The sequence below is a fragment of the Atractosteus spatula genome, chromosome 3, assembly GCF_055471065.1.
Source record: "Atractosteus spatula isolate fAtrSpa1 chromosome 3, fAtrSpa1.hap1, whole genome shotgun sequence".
In the NCBI taxonomy this organism is placed as follows: domain Eukaryota; kingdom Metazoa; phylum Chordata; class Actinopteri; order Semionotiformes; family Lepisosteidae; genus Atractosteus; species Atractosteus spatula.
The window spans coordinates 38,989,385-39,014,634 of record NC_142708.1 but is presented as its reverse complement, the minus strand read 5'-3'; the positions used below and the strand labels follow the sequence as shown (position 1 = coordinate 39,014,634).

The following is a 25,250-nucleotide window of genomic DNA, read 5'->3' as shown; positions in this document are numbered from 1 at the left end:
TTGTGGAATTTTCTTTTTCCTGTTCCATTCCTCCTCTTCCACAAGGGCAGGAAACCTATTATTCTAGACAGATTCAGTCTTATTTTATCACAGAATTCCTTTCATGTGCTTTGTAAAGAGTTCCTAACCTTTCCACACATTCATCGATTCTGACTTTTTCCATCGTTAAGAAACAGAAGTTAAGTATTTTTGAAGTTCACCTCAGAAATCGATTTAGTCCTGTCAATGTACTTTTGGTCTGTTTTTTGGTATTACTGTAATCTGTTACAACATTAGTATGTCGGTCCATATTGGGATAGATGACAAGAAATACCGTAAGAAAAATAATTTCTAATCAAAATAGGCATTGGGCCCTTTGTTCTCCTGCTCGTTTATATCTGCCTTTGCCTTAATATGTATTTTTTGAAAATGTTCAAGAAATGGAGAATTAACATTCTCTATGCTTTCGAAATCAACATATGAGTCCTCGGCACCTGTAACGGTGGGGACACCACTAGTGTTTAGTTGTGACACTCGACTTTTCAGATTAGAAATAGACTGTGCAACAAGTAAGTTATTGTATCTACTACCCAAGATAATGCAGGTGTCATAAATATGAGCAGACAGGCCTTCTAATCCCATGGAAGTAACCATGACACTGAAGATATACATGCTGACATTGTATCTTTGACACTTTCCACTACACTGCTTTTTACAGAGTTCATCAATTCACGGTCCCAGGCTGTGAACATGAAATGTTCCTATAAACCCCAGCAACATTGGCAAAGACACCTCTCTGTGTAATAAAACCATGCTGTGTAGAAAACCACAGTGATTTTCTATTAGCTGTGGGTCTGTAGAATAGATTTAAGGCATTTTTGAAGAGGCACGAATTTTGCTTGTGAGACCACTCCTTGTCCATCACTGCATGGTCCCAGTCTGGGAATAGGAGGTGCTCTATAAACCCCAACAGTTTTGACAGGGACACTTATCTGAAAAATAAACAAGGTGATTAGCTGAGGGTCTGTGCAATAGATTCCATCCACCTTTGGAGAGCTATAAGTTTTCCCCCATCTAATTCTGCACTGCAGTTTTTCTAGAGGTGATCCACACAGACCAACAATATAAATAAAGACTTAAAACTGAGTAAAGAAGGGTGATTTGCTATTGGCCGAGTGTCTTAACATTGTATGTTTCACCACTTTTGATGGTGCAAAAAAATGTTTTTACCCTGGTTTTAGTTTATAAGATGATTGAATTAAAATATAATAAATTATTTGATCCAATTACAAATATATCAGATATAGTTCCTTTAAAAGCTTGCATCTCAAAACCTTTTTCGTTGAGCAGAAAAACAATTCTAAGGAAAGAAATATAGCAATTACTATTTTTACAGGAGTATAAATTGAAGAAAGGTGCTGTAAAATTAAAAAAAAACTTATAATCTTAGATCTGTTAAACTCGGGGATTAGTGGAGGTGATTTACAATTAAAAATAGTCCCCTCTAAACTTTTGGCAGAATGTTCAAGGAATTACGGTGAATCACGAAGAAATAACAAAGCAGGTATTTCAGCTGCTTGTCACTTGGCTTAATGTTGCTATAGTCCTCATACGCTACTGTGGTAGTTGAAGGACTTTTATTTTGATTGAAATTCGGCTTTTTACATACACTTCCGGATCATTCGCGTCGCTTAATGTATCTAGCTTCACGCTTCTTAGGCGATTTAGGACCTCGTTACGTAGACGCCGTCAGGAAGTCTGACTAGTGGGTTTATGGGAGATGTATTTTCTAAAGCCGATGCAGCAATTGTGAGCTATCATACATTGACAGACTGGGTTACGTGTAACACCTAGAAAGCCTATTAGGAACTGAAAATCGCTTTCACAATTTCACACGACCGTTTTTGAATGTAACTCCACATACATGAACATGGCAGCATACGCGAGGATCGCAGGGAAAGGTCAGTTCAAAATAAGTAAAATTATTGGTAAATGATTTGCGTTACTTGACACAAAGTTGCCTACACATTTTAATCCACTGGTGGAACGTTTTAGGGTAGCACAAAGGCTAAATGTCTAAACGCTTAATTGCAGATAGAATGGTTATATTGTTTTGGAGGGGGTTTATTATTGCAAAACGGTATAAATCTGTCGAACAATTGTCGTACCCAGAAATAGAAGTACATCGATGGGACTTAGCAGATTAGACTCAGGAAAGAGTTATATTTGTGAAATCCTACTTAAATTTTGTTGAAGTTTTTTAATTAGATGCTTTCAACTAAATCTTTTGTATGTTTTTTTCTTTTCACAGCCGTTTTGTATGGCTGTGACCAAGCTAAAATGCAGTCTGTCTGTTTGTCTTGTGTTTTATACAGTCTTAAGTGGATGTCAGAGACACCTGCCCACTACTTGTGGTCAGAGGTTCACCAGAGTTTTACAGTTTCCACAGAGACAATTTTCTGTGAAGACACATGCAGCTGTGAAGTGAGTTTTTAATATCTATGCTTTACAAGTTTACTTATTGAACTTTTTCATGTGCTTCAGGTTTTCTTTACATGGGAAAAGGACAGTTGAAATTTTAATACATAGCCTAAGGTCTTATACAAATATATTAATAATTTAATGTATTTGTTTAAATAACTTTTATAATATAAGTAAAATAATCTACATAGTAGATGGTAGGTTTATAAATTGTGACGTTTTTAACATTCATCAAATCTGAAAAAGCTTAAAAATTAGCTTTTTTGTTGAATGTTAAATAAAGATTTTTTTTCATTCTCATAGTCAAACTCTCTGTGAACATAAGAAATGTTAAAAATAAGAGGATGCTAGTTGGCTCATCAAGTCTGTTTGGTAGTTAGTGGTTAATTGACACAGGGGTCTCATCTAGGCTTTTATTTTAAAAACAGGGTATCGGCTTTTACATGGCTGGGTAGCTTTTTCCTTGTTCCTAAAACCATTTGGGTAAAGAAGTGTCACAGTTTTAAATTCACTTACGTGTAGTTTACAACTCTGCCCTCTGGTTTGTGGCTTACTATTCATTTTGAAGAAATCAACTGGTTTCATTTTTTTAAGTGCCTTTGAGGATTTTCAATACTTGTAACTAGTCACTTTTAATCTTTTCTGTTGAAAACTATTCAATTCATTCAGCCGGTCAGTGCAGGGCAGTACCTTTAGCCCCAGAATGTATCTGGTTGCTCTTCCCTGGGCTGAACCCAGAGCAGCTTTGTTTTTTCTATAATGTGCTGACCAAAACTGTACACAGTGTTCTTGGGCATTATACAATTTCAACAGACATCCTTAGATTTAAATTCTGTGCTTTTAATTATTGAAGAAACATTAAAATGACTGAATTCAGATGTTGGTGAAAGAAGAACTGTTTATTTGCGTGCACATGGGAGAGCAGCTTGCAAAAGCTAGTCTCTCCGAAAGATGTTGCTCAGCACTTTTTATACACAGTAACAGACAAGCTTCCTACCTTTAACATGGATTACGTAATCCCTAAAATGAACCATTAGTTTTAAGTCAAGCTCGGGTAGAGAAATACAACTCCTTATTGAGACTTTCGTTACTACTCCGATGGCAGGCGGAGCGACATGCCGGTTGGAGTATTCTCGGTCGCATTTAATGGTAACATCGGCTCAAAGATTTGGTTCAAACCACCAAATGGAGACGGGCGTGCTGACAAGCAGACCCTGCTAATGCGGGATTAACGCTAGGATGAGAGAGAGATTGAGACTTTCGTTACTGCTTACATTCGACTTCCCTTTTTACTACTTTTAAGACATGAGCTGTACTTTTCCACTGACCTATAGATGCCCCCTGGTATGTTTCCACTTACCAGGGTTATAAGCAGTTAGGAAGCTAAAAGACAAGCAGTTTGTTAGCTTTTATAAAATTTATAACACTCCTTCATTATATATCCTAGAATTTTGTTTGCCTTTTTTTTGCTTCCCCACATTGTCTACAACAGGGGTCGGCAAACTTTATAGAGCAAGGAAAACTAAAAAAATGTAGTTCAGGTGGGTAGCTGCGTCAGCATGTGTAGGCTGCAAAGGAACAAGTAGTAGGTTTATTCCATGCTGAAAAGAGAAGAAAGAAAACACAACATTTTGGCCTTGGAGCCTTCTTTAGGTGTGAGAAAGACAGGGCAGTAAGCAAAGGTAATGCAGCAGGAGAACAAAAGCTGGGAGAGAGGAGGAGCGGGAGGTGGGATCAGGGGACAGACAGAGTGGCCAATCAGGTAGTGTGAAGTCTGGATAGGTGAAGAGAGGTGTGAAATGAAACCAACAACGAATAGGAATAGAGAGAGTTTAGAAAAAAAATTTTTTTGAGTTGTTGAGAGAAGGGGGAAGGTGTGATCCTAGCAGCAGGATAATTTTAGTTTCTGTAGTCTTTCTGATGTAGTAGTTAGGAAAACCATCTTTGAGAACACAGAGAGATGAGGTGAAATTAGAAACAACAGGCTTGGAGAAATCTTTAATCTTCACAGCCCTAACATGTTCTCTGAAGTGGTCTGCGAGTCTCCTTCTTGTTTCCTCAATGTAAATGGCTAGGCATTTACTGCAAGAGATACAGTAAATAAAGTTGCTGGAGGTACAACATATCATCTGAGTGATCGGGAATTGTCCTGAGGGGCCTTGAATGAGTGTGGTGTTAGATATGTACTTGCAGGTGATACAGTGAGCTCTGTTGCAAGGGAAAGTGCCTGGGTTGGATAGTTGCTGAGGACGGTCAAGGGAGCTGTGAACAAGAAGGTTACGCAGATTAGGTGGTCAGCGACTTAGTCGGGCAATCTAAAAAATTTAAATGATGAGCTCTAAGCAATTTCAAGGTGCCAAAAAACTAAAAAAAATGTTTACTAACCTTGCTGGGCGATCTGAGTGAAATCCTCTAACTATCCGATAAACATACCGACTGGAATATGTCGCGTTTCTCTGGGCACATCTCCTCCGCGACTTCTTGTATACACTTCCTAAGAAACACACCATCTGGAAAGGGTTTGCCAGCTGCTGCTAGAAGCTGTGATACTCGATTACTAGCTCGGGTAGCCGCAAGATTTTCTTCACATTTTCTCTTGAACAGTTTCAACTGTTCTAATTTTTGTCTCCATCCATCTCCTGTGTATTCCAAAAATTTAGCCTGATGTTTTGTCTCGTAATGCCCTTTTATGTTGTATTCTTTAATCAATGTGATTGTTTCCTGATAGATAAGACACATTACCTTTGGTTTCTAAGGGACACAAAAGCACTGTTCTGAGTATTTGTTGTTGAATTTTTGACCCTCTGCATCTCTTTCTTTTTTTTTACATGCCAGGGACATGACTGACCTCTTGTCAGTTATAATTTTTAGAACCGTTTGAAATCATTACCTGCTTTCAAACAAGATAGCAAACAGTAGACGTCATTTGTGGGACTAAGCCAATCACAGTAGGCAACAAAAATCCAAATGAATTTACAGTAAGAATCAGTTGCAGCATAGGCATATGTGACCTAGGCTAAAGCTGATGTCTGATAGACTAAAAGTATAATGCATCGTGCAATAGGTGTTGTTCTGCAGTTGACCATTAGTGCTGAGGGAGCTGCAGAGCTAACAAGTAGAGGCCACTGGTGGAAGATTTTCAATATCTGATGCAGAAAGTAACCCTCGAGATTCAAACAGTAGTGAGCTGCAGGCCACTCAGAAAAGTTCAGCAGGCGTTAGTTTGCCAACCCCTGGTCTAGAGGATGTAAATGGTGTGTCAGTATATTTTGCATCTTCTCATGGAAAAGTCTTAAGTCTTTTTATTAGTAGCCTCTTCAAAATCCTCATGCATGTTCCTATGTATAATCTATGCATAATCATGGCGCCAAGGGCCTTAAAAGTCAAAATGTGACTAGTTTTGGAATTCCGTAGAGATTTTTACATTTTTGTTAGAAAGTAAAAATTAAGAAGTTTTTGGCACCTTGAAATTGCTTAGACCTCATCATTTCAATGTTTTAAGCTGCCCCACTATGTCATTTTGCACTTGCTTGGTTGATGAATTGGACCGTGAAGTAAACAATTAAACAATCCCTAGCAATTTTCAGGGGACCAAAAGCCCTGGGTGGTTTGGGGATTGTTTTGTTCTGAAACTGAAAAAAAGTCACTGATCTAGTCAATGTAGCAAGGTTTAATTGGTAGTCTTAAATGTATGTACAGTGTGTTGAAAACAATACACCTGAAACAGTGATAAACGACAAACTAACCCGACTCTATTACATTAGTTCTTATGGGTAAAACCACTAGTTTAAAGTAGCATTTGCAAAAGTTAAGCTTTTGCAGTCCCAAACACTTTGTTTTTACACTATTCTTATGGGAACAATTCCCCATTATACCTCATTTTGCTGTCTGTCGTGATATTCTGATCCCTAAAAAAGATGTATAACAGAGAGATTGCCTGTACTTTCTTTTTGGGTTCACACCAAGAGGTCCCATAAAATGGTTATAAATAATTCCATAATATTGTACAATATAGTTTTGACTTTAAAGAATGTTGTTTAGTGTCTTGCAGAATTATTTAGGCCCTTGCTTTTAATGTTGCAGTAAAGGAAACTTTGAAGTTGCAATTGATATTTGTTATACACACAACCTGCTGAACACATTTTAAAAAAGTAAATAAACAAAAAGTAAATATATAAACAACATGAAAGAAAAATTGAAAAAATCACATTTGCATAAGTATTCAGGTACTTTGCTGTGGCAAACCTAAACCAATTTAGGTGCAGAGAATTACCTTAATAAGTCACCTATCTATGTGCAATAATAGTTCATATGATTTCACAGTAAATACAATAAATGTCTTTGTAAGGTCCTTCAGTCAGTTAGGGAATTTCAAGCAAGGATTCAACCATGAAGACAAAGGAGGCTTCAAAGCAAGAAGGATACAAAAATATCAAAGTGTTTGAATATCTCTGTGAGCATAGTCTACTTAATCAGTAAGACATGGAAAGTACATTCATCACCCACTACCACATCTAGACACTACATACATCAAGCTGTCTCTCCAAACTGAGCAGTTTGAGTCGAGAAAATTGGTGACAGTGAGGGGAGCACCAGCTTTGAAGATTTAGAGTTCAATGGCCAAGATGGGTGTAAATGTCTGCACTCACCCAGTCACCCCATAAGGCTGTTGTGTATGAAAGACTGTCAAATCCTTTTCAAATATCACATGTAGCTTTTGCAATAAAGCCTTTAGTTGATAATGTAAACTGTATTACTTACTGTATTTTGACCCTTACTATCAAAGTTAAGTTGCCAGCATAGAGATTCAACAAGCACATTATGAAGAGATCAGAAAAAAAGCTATTATCTATTAGTCTGGAAAAGGTTACAAATCTATTTATAAGGCTCTGAGACTCTACTGAACCACAGTGAGACCCATAATCTCCAAATGGAAAGTCAGTTGGAACAGTAGTGAATTTTCCCAGGAGTGGCTGGCCTGCCAAAATTTCTCCAAGGGCGCATCATAAAATCATCCAGGAAGTCACAAAGAATCTTATAAAAACATCCAAAGAACTGCAGTCTTCTCTTGCCTCAGCTAAGGTCAGTGGTCATGACTTCACAATCAGAGACTGGGCAAAAATGGGCTTCATGGGAGAGTAGCAAGGCGGAAACCACTGCTAACCAAGACGAACGTAAATTCTCATCCCTCATTTGCCAAGAAGCACCTGGATGATCTCCAAGCCTTTTGGGAGAATGTTCTATGGAGAGATGGAACTTTTTGGATGACATAATAATGCCCATTATGTCTAGCATAAAGCAAGCACAGCTTTCCACAGTAACACCATTATACCAACAGTCAAACATGGTGGGGGTAGTGTTATGGTGTGGGGATGCTTTGCTGCCTTAGGACCTGGATGGCTTGCCATAATTAAAGGAACCATGAATTCTGCTCTGTATCAGAAAATTCTTGAGGAGAATGTCCGGTCATCCATCTGTGAGCTAAAGCTGAAGCATAGTTGGGTCATGCAGCAAGACAATGATCCAAAACACAAAAGCGATTCTACATCAGAATGGCTGAAAAGAAGCAAAATTAAAGTTTTGCAGTGGTCTAGTCAAAGTCCAGACCTAAAACCAATAAGGATGCTGTGCCAGGAACTGAAATGAGCAGTTAATGCCCGAAAACGTACCAATGTTTCTGAATTAAAGCAGTTCTGTGAGGAAGAGATGGCTAAAATTCCTCCACAATGATGTGAAAGAATGATAGGAAACGTTTGGTTGCAGTTATTGCAGCTAAAGGTGGCCCAACCAGTTATTAAGTCTAACGAGGCAATTACTTTTTCACACAGGGGATATGGGTGTTGGATAACTTTGTTTATTAAATAAATATAATAATAAAGTGTTATTTGTTCACTCGGGTTCCCTTTATCTAATATTAGATTTTGTCTAAAGATCTGAAAACATCCAGTGTGACAAATATGCAATAATAGAGGAAATCAGGAAGGGGGCAAATACTTTTTCATGGCACTGTAAAGAGTTATGTGGTCAGATAATGCAAAACCAACACAACACATAGAGGCACAACCTGACATAAGATTAAATTGTTGTAAGACAGAACACACTATTATATGGTACAGTTGCACTTGAAACTCTTATTATTTTCAACATTATTAGAGTACTCAAATAATATAAAATTAAACAATCACAATATCAGTGCAAATTACTTTACTGTGATTTAATAATATACATTATTTAATTTAATATTACCAAAATGTACTGTGCTTTTTTGCAGCCATACATTACATTATTAGAATCCTTTTCATGCTTTTCAAAAGGGAAACACTGGAAACACATGGTGAAAATTATTCCAGAAAAGATGAGGCAATGCGGAACAAAACTGGACTGTATGTAACTTTTTACTAATGTCAGATTTTTGTAAGTCGCGGAGTACCCGACTTGAGGAAAACTCTTGCAAGTTTGCTGAAGATTTAAAACTGTGGTGAAAATTCACCTTTCACCACCACATTGCAAATGCACAAGTTAAACATGAATAACTTAAGAATAAGAAATTGAATCCTTTTGACAATCTGTGGAAAGGCTTGAAGACAAGTAGCTTGAGAGATCTTGAGTTAATCTGCCCACAATGGGGAAAAACTGCATGAAGTTGGTGTGCAAAGATTGTAGGAAAATACCCAAATTACCCAGAGTTGCTTCAGCCTAATAGTGAGTTCAATCCTGGCTTGCCAGTTTTTGTTTTGCTAAACCTGCTTGTAACCTAAAAGAAAAGGCAATCTTTTTCCATTATATAAGTGTCCTTTACATCATCAATCCACTGTTCCGGTGTTGGGGGATCTTTAGTAATTTTTTTTCTTGTGATGGTTTTCTTACTAGCAGCTAAATTAATTCCTGGTATATATCTGTCCTTTAGTTCAGAGTAGTCAAAAGTTACCCAAGTACATAAAAGAGAATTCAAATGGTATATCTAGGTTTACTGTATTAGTAAGCGCAAAATGGATGAATTTTCAATATTGTTGTATTTTCGGGCATGAATTTTTCTTCTGGTTGCTCTGCTGGTACGAAAATATAAAATGAACAAGCAATTTATTACCTCATTCTATATTAAGTTGTTTTACAGAACTATTTACATAGTGCCTAATTTGGAGGTATCTGTATTAGTCTTTTTCCTAGGTTATATTGTTGAGTTAAATCTTCAGATTTGTTCAGGTGATTGTTTCAGCAAGATACATATTGCTGTGATCCCTCTCATAGTCCAGATTTTAAAACATGTAGCAGATTTTCCAGAAAGGAACTCTGAATCATAAGCTATCCACCTTAATATTTTAATATCTGGCTCAAAGATGCACACACACTCACACACATATAATAAATATAATAATAAAAAAGGTAATTTCAGTGAGAGGGTTGAGCCTGTTTGGTCGAGCAAAGCAGATGTGAGTTTATTTTTTGAGCCTTGATACAATTCACAACAGAGTCTAACAGATTTTAAATCGTCAGGCTTTTTCTTGATGGCAAAGGTCTCGCTGTGGATTTTGCAATGCGTCCATTCATTTCTGGAGCAACCTCTCTAATTTGTGCAACTACACCGCTGTGTCGGCTTGTCATCGCTCTAGCACTGTCTGTACAAACTCTGACGCATTTTATCCAGCTGATGCCATTTTCTTCGATAAATTCATTCAGGAACTAAAATATATGCTCTTCTGTAGTTCCTGTTGGTAGCGGCTTACAGAACAGAAAGTCCTCATGGGACGTACCCTCAAACTCGTATCTAACGTAAACGAGCAAATTGGCCAAATCGGTGACATCTACAGACTCATCTAATTGCAGTGAAAAGCATCTGCTCATCTTAACACGCTCTATCAGCATGCTTTTGATATCATCCGCCATATCAATAATTCTATGAGTGGCTGTGTCTTTCGGAGGGGGCAGCAGGTCGAGCTGCTTAGCAGCTTTTTCTCCACATATTATACGTGTCAGCTCTTTTGCCAGCGGTAAATAAGGTTCTTCAAAAATAAACAAAACAGGTTCATGGGTTCCACCCTTATCTTGAGGGAGTGTTGGTAGAATTGTGTCAGTGATTTCAGATTAACAACTATATATATAATAGATATTTTGGGTCCTGCAGACTAGTTAATGTTGTGCTTATAATACTCAAAACATGTCTGCTTCTTCTATGCTCATAGTGTTTAATAAAGAACTTTGTCCTTCTGTTGCCTGGAGCATGTTGTTGACTACTTCCTTACTGAACACCCCAATAAAATGTTCATTTAATACATTGTCATTGTCTGAAAGTTTCCCATTTTTATGTAAGACACATTTTACTTCATCCCTAAATGGTTCTTTTACTGCTTTTGTATAGAAAGAATTGTGTTTATTCTAGCCTCCAGTGAAATATTCCTGTCTCTGCCTTCACCTCTCTTCATTTTCATTTTAATGTTCTTGAAATGCACCGTTTTCTTTTTTACTGTATTCTTTTAAATAATTTTATGAAGCACTCAGTTTTCCCTCATTCTTTCCTTACTGATTTGTTGAAACAACCTAAAAACATGGGTACATTTCATTTAATATTAATCATTGACCTAAACTATCTGGTTTCATATCTGATATGCATCTTACAAATCATGAACATGAGCGAGTAAAAATCGGCTGGGGCAATATATCAGTCATAAGCAAAAACAGTAATGTCTTTTTGTGATAAATTTAAAAATATTGTAGTAGAGCAGGGTGCAAAACATTTAAAAGTTTCTTTAATATAGTTCCTTCATTATGAAGAAAACTTTTTAAAGTTTTAAAGATAAATAGAATCTTGTTTGTTACAGGTATACCCAAAACAAACAGAAAGATGACAAGCCAAAGGAAGAAAGGGAAAGAAGGACTGAGAATATAAATCGACACAAACCTTTTGGGTTAACAGCATGGAAACCTGTTGATGATGTGTATGTGACCAGATTTTACCCAAAGTCAGTGTTTGAGGTCAACGCAGCAATCGATATGCTGAAAAGGTTTCAGCAGTTAGACTTTACCTATCCTAAACAACCTCTATACCTTGACCTAAAGCTTGATGTGAAACTGGAGAAAAAGGTAAATTATCCTGTTTAAAGAAAACATTTTTCAAAAATTGATCTCTAATATACAGTAACATTGACTTCTTTGTGAGTTTTAAGGTAAAAAATTCAAAAACGGGACTGTAGGGGCTGTAGAGTGGCCCAACTGGTGAGAGCTCTTTGATTCAGAGCCTGTGTTACATCATATGTATCATAGAGTTGGGGCCCTGGGTTCAGTTCTGGACCTAGTGTGCTATCTACATGGAGTTTGTATTTTCTTTGTGTTCATCTGGCTTTTCACCAGGTACTTTTGTTTCCTTCCACAGTTCAAAAATATACTGGTAGGTTAATTGGCTTCTAGGAAAAATGGCCCTGGTGTGTGTGTGCGTGTTTGAGTCTATTTGTGCCATGCACTGAGCTCCACTGCGACCCTGAATTGGATAAGAGTTGAATAAAGTGAATGAATAAATATGAAAGGAAGACTGTTTTAGTTGTGGTTTGGTGAAGTGGTGGAAAATGTGACCATAAGCACATTTCACAACACAATTATTTTAGGTCCCTTTACAATAAATTTAGAATGCCATCTATTTTTTCTTAGGACTATCATTACCTACAAACTGTACCTATAATTAATCGGTTATTCAGGTTTTTAGCCAACGGTTGTATTTCTCTTTAAGATGTGCTTAGTGTGTTGAACTAGTAGTATCATAAATTAAGAAGTGGTATATGTTATGAACACATGTCAAAACACAAATTAACCTCGCTTGTTTTGGTATATTTTGTATATACATGTATTTATTGTATGTAATATATATGTTGACTATACACAGACTGTGGCATTATTGTAAGCAAATGATAAATGAAACTGCTAAAATATTTTATTTTCTGCAGAAAAAAGTTGATCCATTTGTCAGTACTGTTCATCTACCACACCCGTTTAAGACAGAAGTAAACAGAGTTTTAGTGTTTACAGAGGTAAGTTGAAAGTAAATTTTGTTTTATTTTGCTGCAAGTGTGAAATAAGTGAGGTGGTACTATAGTATTTTTGTCATTTAAAAGAAATTACTTTTGGGTGTCTGATTTCTGAAATAATTTCAGCCATTATATGAAAGGGTAGCCATAGTTTCTATACGTGTCATATCTGGATGGTTAATAATAGATTACAGGCTAATCTGTGTGTCTGGGGGCATTGCTGCCTGGAGGAGTGGGTCTCTGAAAGAATGATTGTAGATGGCACAGGTGGAGCCCCAAGTATTCTCAGAGATATTGAAGAGGGAGAAAATAACAAACTGACTGCTGCTTTGTTAGGGGCATAAGTGTTGGTTACCAAGTGGCAACATTGGTCAAACAGATTCAGTTGGGAAGGTTAGTGTTTGGAAAAGTTACTGGTTGTTAGTGAAGATCAGGTGTTTGATGAAGAGTAACAGTGAGAAGTTAATTTGATTTAAGTGAAGATTGAAATTTGGTGACATGGAATTAATCAAGGTAAATAGTCGAGTACCTGGTTTGTGATAAAGATTAAGGATTGCGTAACATGATGTTAATTGGATTAAATACTCTTGTGCCTGGTGATTAATGAAGATTGAGAGTGATGAGCTGGAGAAGGTCTAAGGAAGTGTGATGAGCATGGGCAGTGTTTAGTGATTAAGGAAGACAATGAAGAGTTAGTGATAAGATTTAGTGAAGGGTGTGAGTAGATCCAAGTGAAGAGCAACCTGGAAGGACAAGCATGATGCATTCTTCCCTGAGAGAAGAACAATGTGAAATGCATTGCGTTGGATCCAGGATGGGGTCTGACTAAGGCTAAATGCTGTATTGGAATTAGGGTGGTGTGTGTCAGTTTGTCAAAGTCTGTTGTATTTTACTAATTCCTACTGTTTTACATTGTAATCCCTGCTTGCCTAAGCCTGCGTTATCTACTATGAAATGCCACTTAAAACTTCAAGGAAATGAAAGCAAAATACAGTTGCATAGCTGTTAAAAGTCATGGCATGTCATTATATACAGATGATTTAAACTTGTATTCTTCCCAACTTTTTTCTCAATTACTTTTTGCTGTATTAATTAACCAACCAAATGGCTGAGCTCTCATAATAGACACACAATATTAAAACAGTTTAGAAACGTAATATCTGGTAGTAAAATGTTCTCAGTAGAAATAGTAATAAGAATTAGATAATCTCTCTGAGTCAAGTTTGCCATTTTAAGAATGACCTCAATTCTTAAAAATTGAATGCACAATTAATGTTTTCTTATTTTCTTGGTACAGAATACAGAAGAAGTTAAAATAGCTCAGAAGAGTGGTGCAGCTTTTGTAGGTGGTGCAGAGCTTGTTCAAAAGGTAAGTCTACGGCAAAAAACATAATTCCTAATTTTGCTGTGTATGCATCAATATAGAATGCTAATATGAATACATACAGTTTTCAGAGTTTTTAAAGTTATTTCACAAGAAATTTCTGCTTAATCTAGGGCTAATTTTGGGTGCATCTTCCAAAATTCTGTATTTTGAGGAACGCGGCAGTGTGGATCCTGTTTCTAGTTTTCACTGCACACAGATAACATACCTTTTTTTTCAGATCATGGATGATGAAGTACAGGCAGATTTCTACATAGCAGTGCCAGCAATCCTGCCTAAACTTTTACCCTTGAAGAACAAGCTTAGGAAGAAGTTTCCCAAAAGCAAAAGAGGTGAGTTTCAGTAAGTATGTCAATATATTGTAACAGAAATAACATGCATCTGTTAAGCGAATCTGAGATTTGCTTATTTCTCCTTCAGGACTTTTTATTGCTTCTGTCAAGACAGATAAAATGCCTGGTACCTGTGGTACTCATAATCAGGGCTTGAAATTAATTTTTGAAAATGAGGGGGAGTTCCCCCTTTACACGAAGCTCATGGGGGGGGATTTCAGCATCCTGGGGGGGTATGGATAATTTGTTTCTTTAACTCATGTAAAAAGCAACAAGCTACTTCTTACTTGCTAGAACCTTTTCACTTGTTCCACAGATCTGGCTGCATCGCTTGCAGCAAGGGCAAGCCGGTGAGCAGTACAGTTCATTCTGAATTGAATTCTTCCCTAAGTTTTTGAACAACTCCTTGGTGGCCATTTAATGTTTTTTTGCTCATTAGTTGCTTAATGTCAAATTGTTTCTGCCCTTCCATCTGCAATTTTTTAAGAAACTCTGAACTTTGTTTTCACCTTGTTTTCATGTATGTACAGATGTAGCCATTCAAAAGGCACGGTAACCCCGAACCCTGGCAAATAATCTGCGGCGTACTGCGGTACATGATTGGCTGGCCAAAATGACTGACAGGTTCCACTTGTGGCGCATTAGTTGTTAGTGAAACGCGTTCTTCTCTTTACTGTGCATGTTTAAATCCACTTGATATCGAATATTAATTTTGGTAGCTGAGCATAAAAATGGGAGGATAACAACTCTGAAGGTCATAAACTATATTAATTTAGGAATATAAATATATTATACAAACTGTATATGACTGGTAGTGGTAGTTTAAATAAATAATACACACCAGCATTCCACTTTCTTCATAAACATTTTATGCATCAAAGTCTTTCACTCTGTTACTTTCTGTGGTTCTTTTGGAAAACGTTTTATGTGCTCCTTCTGACTATATTAAGTTTATATACTTATAATTTTTAACCTTTTCTAAGAATACTCAAGCTCGTTATGGCAGTTAAAAAAACACATACTTTTTAGAATTGCTTAATAGGGAATATAATATGGAATCGTGAATCTTCTTTGACTCATTCGCCCATGATTATCTTGGAAAGATTTCAACCTGTTTCAGCACTCTCTCTAAATGATGGTTTGTTATAGGCGCTTGCCAATAAATTGGGAGGTCAGTGTTTGAATCCCAGTCAAGGCATGTGTTATTCTTGCAAAGAACACAAAAAAAGTTAATATTATGTTCATTTTATTGGTATATATCACAACGTGTTGAATAAATAAGTTGAAAATATGCATGAGCAAATGTGAATATTGTCGACAGTGGGACTAAAAAATAGTTCAACCTGTTTAATTAAAAAATACTACTGCATCCCAATGGGGCAATTCAAGACAAGCCTTAACAACAAGTCTTAAAATGAAGGACTTCTTGTAAATACTACAATTATAATCGAGAATAACAAAGCAATATTAAAACACCACTGAAACCGAACTATAATAACGTATCTCATCACTGTTAACAATATTGAATTATTAATAATAACAGTTTCAGACTGTATTTTGTTCAGGGTCATTTTCCGCTGTTTTCACAACCTTCGCTTTTTTATGAATACTCCTATGTTTGAGACGGGATGCTTCAGTTGTCAATAACTCTGCCAACAAATGACACAGAGCCTTCAAACCCTAGGCATGTTAAAGATCGCGATTTGTGAAAATTTCCACAGCTTTAATTTAACAATATCTAGTACCTAGTTGCATTTTTAGAAACTTTAGTTTGAATAAAGCAGATTGCAAGATATAAAATTATTTAGCATTATGCTACATTTTTATGCATCAGTCAAAGTGTTCTGAAGTCTCTCAAAAACATAAAAATTTAACACAATATTGTATGGCACGATGGGCAACTGATTCTTTTAATTTGAAAGAAAATCAAGAATAAGAAACAATAGTGTGTCAATGCACATATTAGACATTGCATGACTTGAAAAAAACGGTTTTAGATATTTATGGATTTAGATAGTTAACACTTCTTATGCACAAAAACTGGGTGATTTTTCTTCCTCGTGCTTAAAATACATCTTAAACACTTTGATTTTGTAAACGCAACACACATATCGTACAGATAAAATCGCATTCATTCTCCACTCTTCTTGTGGTGTGAAGCAATCAGCAGGTCACTGAGGAAACAGCACACCACCTGCTGAGCCCCGTCAGAGAAGTGGCGGCACTGAGAGGAGGGTTAACAATACATAAAGACCGTTCTGCAGCTTGGGGTGCTTATGATATCAGGCATTTCTGTTTTTAAATTTAATAATCCTAATGTAAATCATTTCTTTTAACTTGAAGTCTTTAAATTATCATTTAACATAGCTTTCTCTCCAGTTAGTTTTATATTTGAAACCATCATTAAACAAAGCAGGTGCTTATTGTACTTCCTAATGACATTACATGTGGAAAGATTATACATTTTAATTGTTTTTAATTTTTTATAAATTTTTTTAAAGTTTCATCTATACAAATACCACAGACTATTCTTGATTGAATTTCTGAATGTTTTGTCAGACAGTTCAATATTTTATGTACATCTAAATACGAAAGTCAGATGTCAGCATAAACTATTAGTAATCAATCATACTAAAAGTTGCATTGTAATGTAACTTATAAAGTAAAAAATGAAGGTAAAATATCATTTTAAATTAAGCCAGAATTCAATTTTTTTCATCTGTTTTTCTTCCTACTCTGTCTCACCCCTCTGATTCAGACACAGAATTATTAAAAATGGGAACAAGTCAGGTAGGCAGAGGGAAGGGGGAGTGGGGAGGTGTCTTCTCACCTCTATGACTAAAATGCCAAAGACTAAAATGGCTTAAGCGACATACAGACCCGAAAAATTTTGATGCGGGCTTCTCCGCTTTAAAGGTACCCTCCTGGTGGAAGAATTTTTACCTCAAACGTTTGCCCACCAATTAACACGCAGACACAAACTGAATAATAATCCAAAATGTATTTGCAAGAATAACGATTACAAACATCTTAAAAAAAAGATACTTGCAAGATTGTTATACAGTGTATTTGTATAAAATTTGTATAATACACTGTTATACAGTGTATTAAAACTAACATTCTATGGGCACTACACTGTGAATAATGCTGCCCACTAAACCCCTTTCCCAAAAACTTCATGGGGGCAATTCACATACAATTTTATCTTGCCTCGTGAAAGCAAGAACCCAGATATTTGTCAACATATTTACTAAAATTAATTATCTCGGTAATTTCACTGAGTTAATTCCACTGGGCGCCCCGGTACCCACTGAATTTTCACACTCCCAGTAAAATAAAAAGCCCTGTGTTTTCAGGTGTGAAATATCTGCATAATTGGGATTCTCTCACAATAAAATACTATGCAAACTATATTCACGTTTCTGATAATTGTAGATATCAAATATTAATATTAATGTGAGTAATAATGTAATAACAAATCAACTTTCAGACCATCTCCAAGATGTTCTGAAGGAGCTTTGGGGGGGGACTGCTCGGTGCCAGCCAGCGCATTATCTCGCACCAGGGGAAACCAAAAATGCTGGTGGCGCTGGTGTTGATTTATTTCACTCTCCATCACTCTGCCCAACACCCCTCCCCAGACAGACCAAGGTGATAAAAACTCATTCAAAATGGTGTGGTGTGTTAACACAAACTCTGTTTAACAGAGCCGCTTGTAAAAGCAAGGTGACACTGCTCAATTAAATAAAGCTACAGTACAGACAGATTTTAAGTTCTTCAACCAAAATTAGCTGTTTGTCAAAATCATCTACTTTGCAAGCAGTACACGACTTTATTTATTTTTTATAATTCTGAAACTTGTAAGATATGCCTCAGGGACTCATTAATAGTATTGTAGCGAATATGGACTTGTCTGTTTTTAAGCTGTATTAAACCTTAAAACAAATTGACAACTTTTTGTGAAAATAATATAATATTCTCATTCCGAAAATGTTGTTTCTTTTTTCCATCAGTATTGTAGAAACCAAGAGATTCGAGCCTGAAGTGTTCCGTTCGTCAAGCCAAGCTTTATTGTATGCATACAGGGAACCACAATAAGAACCATAGTAGTTACAGTAGTTCAAAGGGGATATGGCTCTACACAACTTATATATACTTTTCCCTACGCCCTCCCCCTCCTGTCTTTGAGATAACTTTCTCAAGAAACTCCAGGACTCAGAAAGCACATAAAACATTCCTTTCTTATCAAGAGTTTAGTATAATCATTCCCCATTAGGGAGTTTAATAATAATAATAATTAATAATTGCTTACACTTATATAGCGCTTTTCTGGACACTCCACTCAAAGCGCTTTACAAGTGGTGGTCCCCTCCACCACCACCAATGTGCAGCATCCACCTGGATGATGCGACAGCAGCCATAGTGCGCCGGAACGCTCACCACACATCAGCTATTAGTGGGGAGGAGAGCAGAGTAATGAAGCCAATTCATAGATGGGGATTATTAGGAGGCCATGATTGGTGAGGGCCAATGGGAAATTTGGCCAGGATGCCGGGGTTACACCCCTACTCTTTTCGAGAAACGCCCTGGGATTTTAATGACCACAGAGAGTCAGGACCTTGTAGGTGAGGTATGCTCCGGTACCGTTTTCCAGATGGTAGAGGGTCATACAGAAGAACTAATGTCCAGTTATTCAGAGATGAATAATGACTTACTTGTGAGCATGAGATGAGCACACATACCCCAATATCTTACATATTGAACTGGGGTCTGTTGCTTTTAAAATTTTTTTAGTTTTTTAAGACTAATTGCAATTGCAGTATGATGTGAACTTTATTTGAATTTTTATAAACTTGTGATATAAAGTATTGCTGTGCCAGATAATTAATGTAGCCTAATTTATATATATTTTATAAATACATAGTTTAGTTACACCTTTGCCATTAATTTTTCAATTACATAATTATCTGTCATCTACCACTCATATAGATAATTTCACTAAATTATATTTGAGTGTCATATTAAAGTTTGAATTAAATTTAATGAATTGAACTTTTTAAATATGGATCTAACAAATGAGTTCAAATGGGAATTATTAGCATTGGTTGCATTGCCATGCCTTTGTATTTTTATTTAGTTATTGTTATGGAACAATGTTGCAGGCAGGCTTTTAGAGATTTGGGATGTAAAACATCCCATAATTTTGCTTTAAGTGGACAAGTGCAGAAAAATTGCAGATTAATATTATTTTATCTGGTTACCACCCATTATCAAAAAACTCATTCATTATGAGAAAGCCACTTATTCCAGGTAAGAGATGCAGCAACCGAAGTCTATCCCATCAGCAAGGTTAAAAACTACATAATACAATGTGTTATTACATTAAAAAATGTAATAAGAAAAATGAATGGTTACAAAGTTAGACGTTTTGCTAATCCAGCTTTGTTTGATTGCTGGTAGCTAATTGATCAGATTATCTCATCTAGACATTTTTTTAAATAAGTCAGCCATGTTGCTTGTAAACATTTTTCATAAGTTTAGTTTTTCAAATGTAGAAATATGTATAGGATGTGGTGTGGTCTACTATAGTACCATGAATTATACCCTGTCCTTTTTCAAAGCTTTCTTTCAAATAATTCTTCTGTTTTAAATTTCATGTCTGCCTGTGTCTAATATTAAATGGAAGCACAATAACTAAAAGGGGAAGAAAGGAGACTGATTAAACTTTTTTAAATTAAAGTTAAAGGTACTTGACGTAGAGGTATACTCTTGCTATTTCTACAGTATATTGTTCTTCTCTGAGCTGTAATGCTTTAAGATGCTCTGTATGGGATACCAGGCATGAGAGTTTTACCTCAGATTTTTTTCCTTACCCAGTGACGGTATAAAGGCAGTTTCCATGCTTCTAAAAAATGTCAGAAACAGTTTAAAATTTGATATACTTCAATGAACCTGAGATATTTTACTTATCTAATAATCATGATTGTGGTGATTTATTTACAATTTATTGCCCACATCATTTAATAATGGAAGAAACTCTGTTATCAGTCCTAAAGATTCTTATCTTACATAAGCAGTATTCAGTGTTACGGAAATGTATATATATTTATTTTTGTGTCGACATATAGCCATTAACTTGCTTGCCACAAGTTCTCCTGAATGTGTCTATAAATAATTTAACTTTGTTTCCACTATTTATGATGGAAAAAGTTATTTTGAGATGTGATGAAAGTTGCTTAGTTGTGAAAGCAGGAAAGTATGAGAACATTGTTCATACAATGGAAGATTTATGAGGCAGAAGCCCAAAATTCTTTTTAATAAAGGCAACATCATACAATAGCTCCTTTAATTAATTATTAAAAATAATCTTTAGAATTTTGTATTTTTTAGTCTTTAGTATTCTAATTCAATTTCTCCTGCTGTTATTTCAGGTTCTGTTGGGACAAACATTCCTAAAATGCTTGAGTTGTTTAAGACTGGCCACGAATATTTTGTAGAGAGAGATTGCTATGTCCTGACAAAATTTGCTACGGTATGTTTATATTTTGGTTCCATCTTCTCTTTTTAAAAACATCCCTTTTAGCAACTTGTCTTTCTATGAATTCATTTTTAATTTTTATAATATATATAGGTCTTAATACATTTCATTATATTTATATAATGCATTAATTCTGCTTGTAAGAAAGTACTACAATAACTAAGGCTTTACAAGTATGTTTTGTTAATTTTTATAAAATTTGAAATACTAATGTGACAGATGTTGAATTCAGTGAGTGCTTGCCCTGTTATTTTTGTGTGTTGGAGCTAATTACTTCAAAGTTACTGTGGATGTTAAGTCAGCATTGTAGAAATAGTGGGTTTTATTGGGAGAATCCAGGTTTCACACATTGTATTTTAGGTTTATATATAGATATTTTTTTATATTAGTTATAGGCAACCATCATTTTTATGCATGACATTAAGCATACGTGGTAAAAAATGCTTGATTAAAGCATGAGCCACACCTGTGTGAAATCCTCTTGTACCAGATGTCTTACAATTGTTTCAATTTTTTGTCCACTACCAATATATATTATCTCAGGTTACAAATCTTTCTTTCATTAATGGGAAATTTCCCATAACAAATTTTTGCTTCATGTTCTTTTTTCACTTTCCTATGTATTTCCTATGTATTGCTGAGATGGGTTACAATTTGAATAATTGTTTAATAATAAATAATTATAATTAGAATAATTAAATCTGTTACAATTTGTTAACAGATGAGAGGGGAAGAGAGTGGGAGAGAAAATGTATTAGCAGCTAGTTAATGAGGTAAATAAAACATCCCCAATTTATATATGGATAGAGAAATGAAAATTATGTTTAAAAAACAATAATTAGAATACCTCAACACCAGATATACCATACACTTAAAAATGTATAAATGTCAAATATGCTAATTTTAAAAATGTACAGCTTATTATATTTAATAGTTAAGCATTAGGCTGAAAGTTACCTTTTAATAAATGTATAAATCCTGTACATTTCATTACCCTATACAACACTGTTCAATAGTTAAAATAAAATATAGATGGTCCCGTTTATAAGTTTCCCCGTTTTACGTTGTTTCATCCTTACTTAATTGTTAAATTGAGGAATTTGGCTAGACAATTTGTTGCACTTGCGTCATTTTTCCTGGCTCCAAACTCCAGCAGCACTGGTAGTTTGTGGATTATTTTGTGGATTAATGTTATGAAGAGCAAAATCTGACTTTAAAAAATATTTTTGTAGACAGTGCTGTTGCATATTATAGTTTGTCTTTTTATGCCCCAGAATTAAAGTTGGGTTCACATGATTTCAGAACAAATACACCTGCCTCGGTTGGGTAACATGTAGTTTCATCCTTATCCTGCAGTGCCTCTCCAGGCACTCAAATTTCAGTCACCATTAGGTAATTAGCATTGAAACTGTGATTAATGACAAAATTAGAAGCCAAATATTATTATAAATACAAAATATATTAATATTTTTATTTGTATAAATATTTTTTATAAATACTAATGTTTATTGGCTATTGTAAAATGTGTGAAGTGTAAAACTATAAAGAAAATCATTAATAAATTTCAACTATGTCAGAAAACATTTCATTATGTGAAGAAGTGTAACAATATACAGCAGATTTACTATACACGGACAGATGTAAGTTTTGAAGTCCTGCAGACATAAAAAGACTGACATTGACACTGGTGCTAAGGAATGTTCTGTTAAAAAGCAAGGTAAAATAAAGTTTGATACTGGTATGTTGTAGTGCCATAGGCATTGGTTTGTTCTAATACATTATATATATATGTTCGTGTTGAACATTTGAAGTATTATGCCATTGTCCAAATAAAATCATGAATAAAATAATAAAACAATAGATTAGGTGAATAACTTAATCTGCGTTTCATGGTATAATGTTTAAACAATCAAAGTACTTAAAAAGGATTACTGTTTAATTCTGTTGGTGAATTATACAGGTTTTAAAAGTAATTGTACTAAATATTATTTAGCCAGGTAAAAAAAGAATATTGCTAAATTGAAGCAATTATTGTTGGTCATTGCATTTTTAAAGGTCTGCCTAAATTAGATTTCACTGGTCTAATCTACCATTTTACATTTTGGAGTAGAATCTTCATGGCAAAAGTGTTGACACAACATAACGGAGCACTGTGTAACATTTTCATTTAACCTGAAATAATCATGTTAATTGGGTTTATGGTACTTTAAATACTTTCATTAATGTATATTTATCATCTGAAAAAGCGATAAATGTAGATAGGAACATTAAGGTATTCGTCTTTCAAGTAATGAAACCATGATTAGCAGAATAATCAATGGCACTGGCAGTAAATGGGAATTTTCTAAACATATTTGGCTTTAACTAGTAGTTGTTTACTCAGTTCCTTTATTAGTGTGACTGACCTGTTCATTTTATTTTATTGTATTTCTCACTGTTCACATTTCATTGTTTTCATTGTTCATTGTATTTTATGCTTCATCAACCTCATGCAGCTTGATATGCACAAAGAGCAGATCCTGTCCAACCTGGTCACAATCATTCAGGATGTGTGTTTGCATAGACCTACAAGCTGTGGTATGTATAACAGTGGCATCATAAGCTTTATAGGTAAAATAAGATCTGCCTCATTTATGTGCATTGTTGTTACCAAATATTTATTATTGATAAACAATTACACTGCAATTTCAGAAAAATGAAAAAAATGCCAGACAGTTTCTAGTAATTGGTAGACTTAATTCAGTCTACAATTAGGGCTTCTTGTGTATAATTAATTTCCTACGTAGACTGTTACACACTTTTATAAGGTAGTTGAAATGTTTTATTTTTAAAGAACAAGGTAATGAAAAAAATCTTTCAGTATTATAATTCAGTGCAACTAAGACAAAATAGTATTGAATGGACACATTGCCTTTGGTCAAAACTTACAGTCAGTATTCTATAATATATCATTTACTTATGCTGAAAAACAAACCCATGAGACTTTGAAGAAGTTGTTAACAGGAATCTTTTTACTGTTTTTGTCAAAGGTTTGTCAGGAATTTAACTATTTGTTTTCCTCAAGTCATGTAATGTTATGTGTGACGTGAAAAGGTGAAAGCATGCACTTCACTGACGTACTCCTTAAACTGTTTAGAATAATTAAAAATGTTCCCATTTGGGTGTTATTATTTATTTCTTCATAGTTCAATGATCAATTTCTTGCTAAATACACAGCAAAAAGAATTTAAAGGAACAAGTTAAAAGTTTGTTCCGTGCTGAAAAGAGAGGGAAGGAAACAACATTTTGGCTGTGGAGCTTTCTTCATGTGTGAGAAAGACAGGGAAGTCAGCCCCAGGGAAGTCACAATAATTTTTAATCTTAGCAGTGTTATTCTTGACAGAAGGGATTATCTGCTTGCTGTGAATTAGGATTGAAGAGATCTTGTAAATTTCTTCAAAAATACTATTATTGTTTTTACAGGGCCCTTTATTGAAAGAGCTATCATTTGCAGTGCAACTAGTGAAGCTTTACAGATCAAGATTGAACAATTTCTTCCCAAAACCGACGACGAAAAAATGCTTTAAAAGAACTTGTTGTATGTGTTCCAAAACTGTCATTTGTAAATTTCCTATGATAAAACAATAAAGTACATTCATTATAAATTCTTCAGATATCATGACAATGTTTTAAAATAAGGTATGCAAATGAATGAATTAACTTTTGCTAAGGAATGACAAAGAACAATAGTGGTTGTAATTCCACTAAATTAACCAAAAAAATAATTAAAATTCAGCAAACACTTTTGTGCAGTAACAGCAAACAAAGGTCCAATCAAGTCCTTAAAAGTATAAAATGGTCAGAGAGATAGTCATAGATATTGGTTATTTGGAAAACATAGATGCCAAACAATACCACCACCATGATCTACTAGTATGTTTTAAAACACTCCATTCAATTATAGATTTTTAGCTTTCCAGACTTCTCCCAGAGTCTCACACATTTCCATTGGTTCCATGATTGAGGTGGATGCTGTGCATTGGTGGTGGTGGAGGAGAGTCCCCATTACCTGTAAAGTGCTTTGAGTAGGGTGTCCAGAAAAGTGCTATAAAAGTCAAAGGAATTATTATTATTATTGGGCTGGACACTTTCTTTACTTACCATTCCTACACGATCTTGCCTCTGCTCTCCTTACCCATACCTTTGATTCATATACCTGCTGACCTGCAGTTCTCACTCACACCTGAAAAAGTCTCCAAAGCTAAATCTTTGTGTTGTGCATACTTTCATGCACATCTGTAAATTTATTTATAATTAATGATGAATAGATTAATATAAATAAACATGAACAATGGAAAGATTTACAAATTAGCTTATGTTTAGATTTTGTTTACAGAGAAACAATTTATATAGTAATCTCAATATCATTGCACAGTACCAATCATACTTGTTAAATTAATTATAAAAATTGAAATACTTAAAATACAGAAAACCTGAGAGTCTCACTTACCCCAAGGAATACATTGATTAGATGTCTCCTGTAG

At 35.1% G+C, this 25,250-nt stretch overlaps 1 protein-coding gene across 1 annotated transcript; it reads left to right on the top strand.

The window, feature by feature from the left end:
* Positions 1-1,856: 1,856 nt before the first annotated feature.
* mrpl1 (mitochondrial ribosomal protein L1) lies at positions 1,857-24,371 on the top strand. Its single transcript, XM_088911750.1, has 9 exons — positions 1,857-1,940; positions 2,355-2,463; positions 11,277-11,538; positions 12,393-12,476; positions 13,771-13,842; positions 14,078-14,189; positions 20,621-20,721; positions 23,223-23,304; positions 24,190-24,371. Exons 1-9 carry the CDS (start codon positions 1,904-1,906, stop codon positions 24,291-24,293), a joined length of 963 nt encoding a protein of 320 aa, XP_088767876.1. The 5' UTR covers positions 1,857-1,903; the 3' UTR covers positions 24,294-24,371.
* Positions 24,372-25,250: the final 879 nt, after the last annotated feature.

What these genes read in the sequence shown, in the direction of transcription:
- mrpl1 (XM_088911750.1), top strand. Translation starts at nt 1,904, where the DNA reads ATGAACATGGCAGCATACGCGAGGATCGCAGGGAAAG. An exon ending in AAGACACATGCAGCTGTGAA is followed by an intron (nt 2,464 to 11,276) that starts GTGAGTTTTTAA and finishes TGTTTGTTACAG; the next exon opens with GTATACCCAAAACAAACAGA. An exon ending in GTGCAGAGCTTGTTCAAAAG is followed by an intron (nt 13,843 to 14,077) that starts GTAAGTCTACGG and finishes CTTTTTTTTCAG; the next exon opens with ATCATGGATGATGAAGTACA.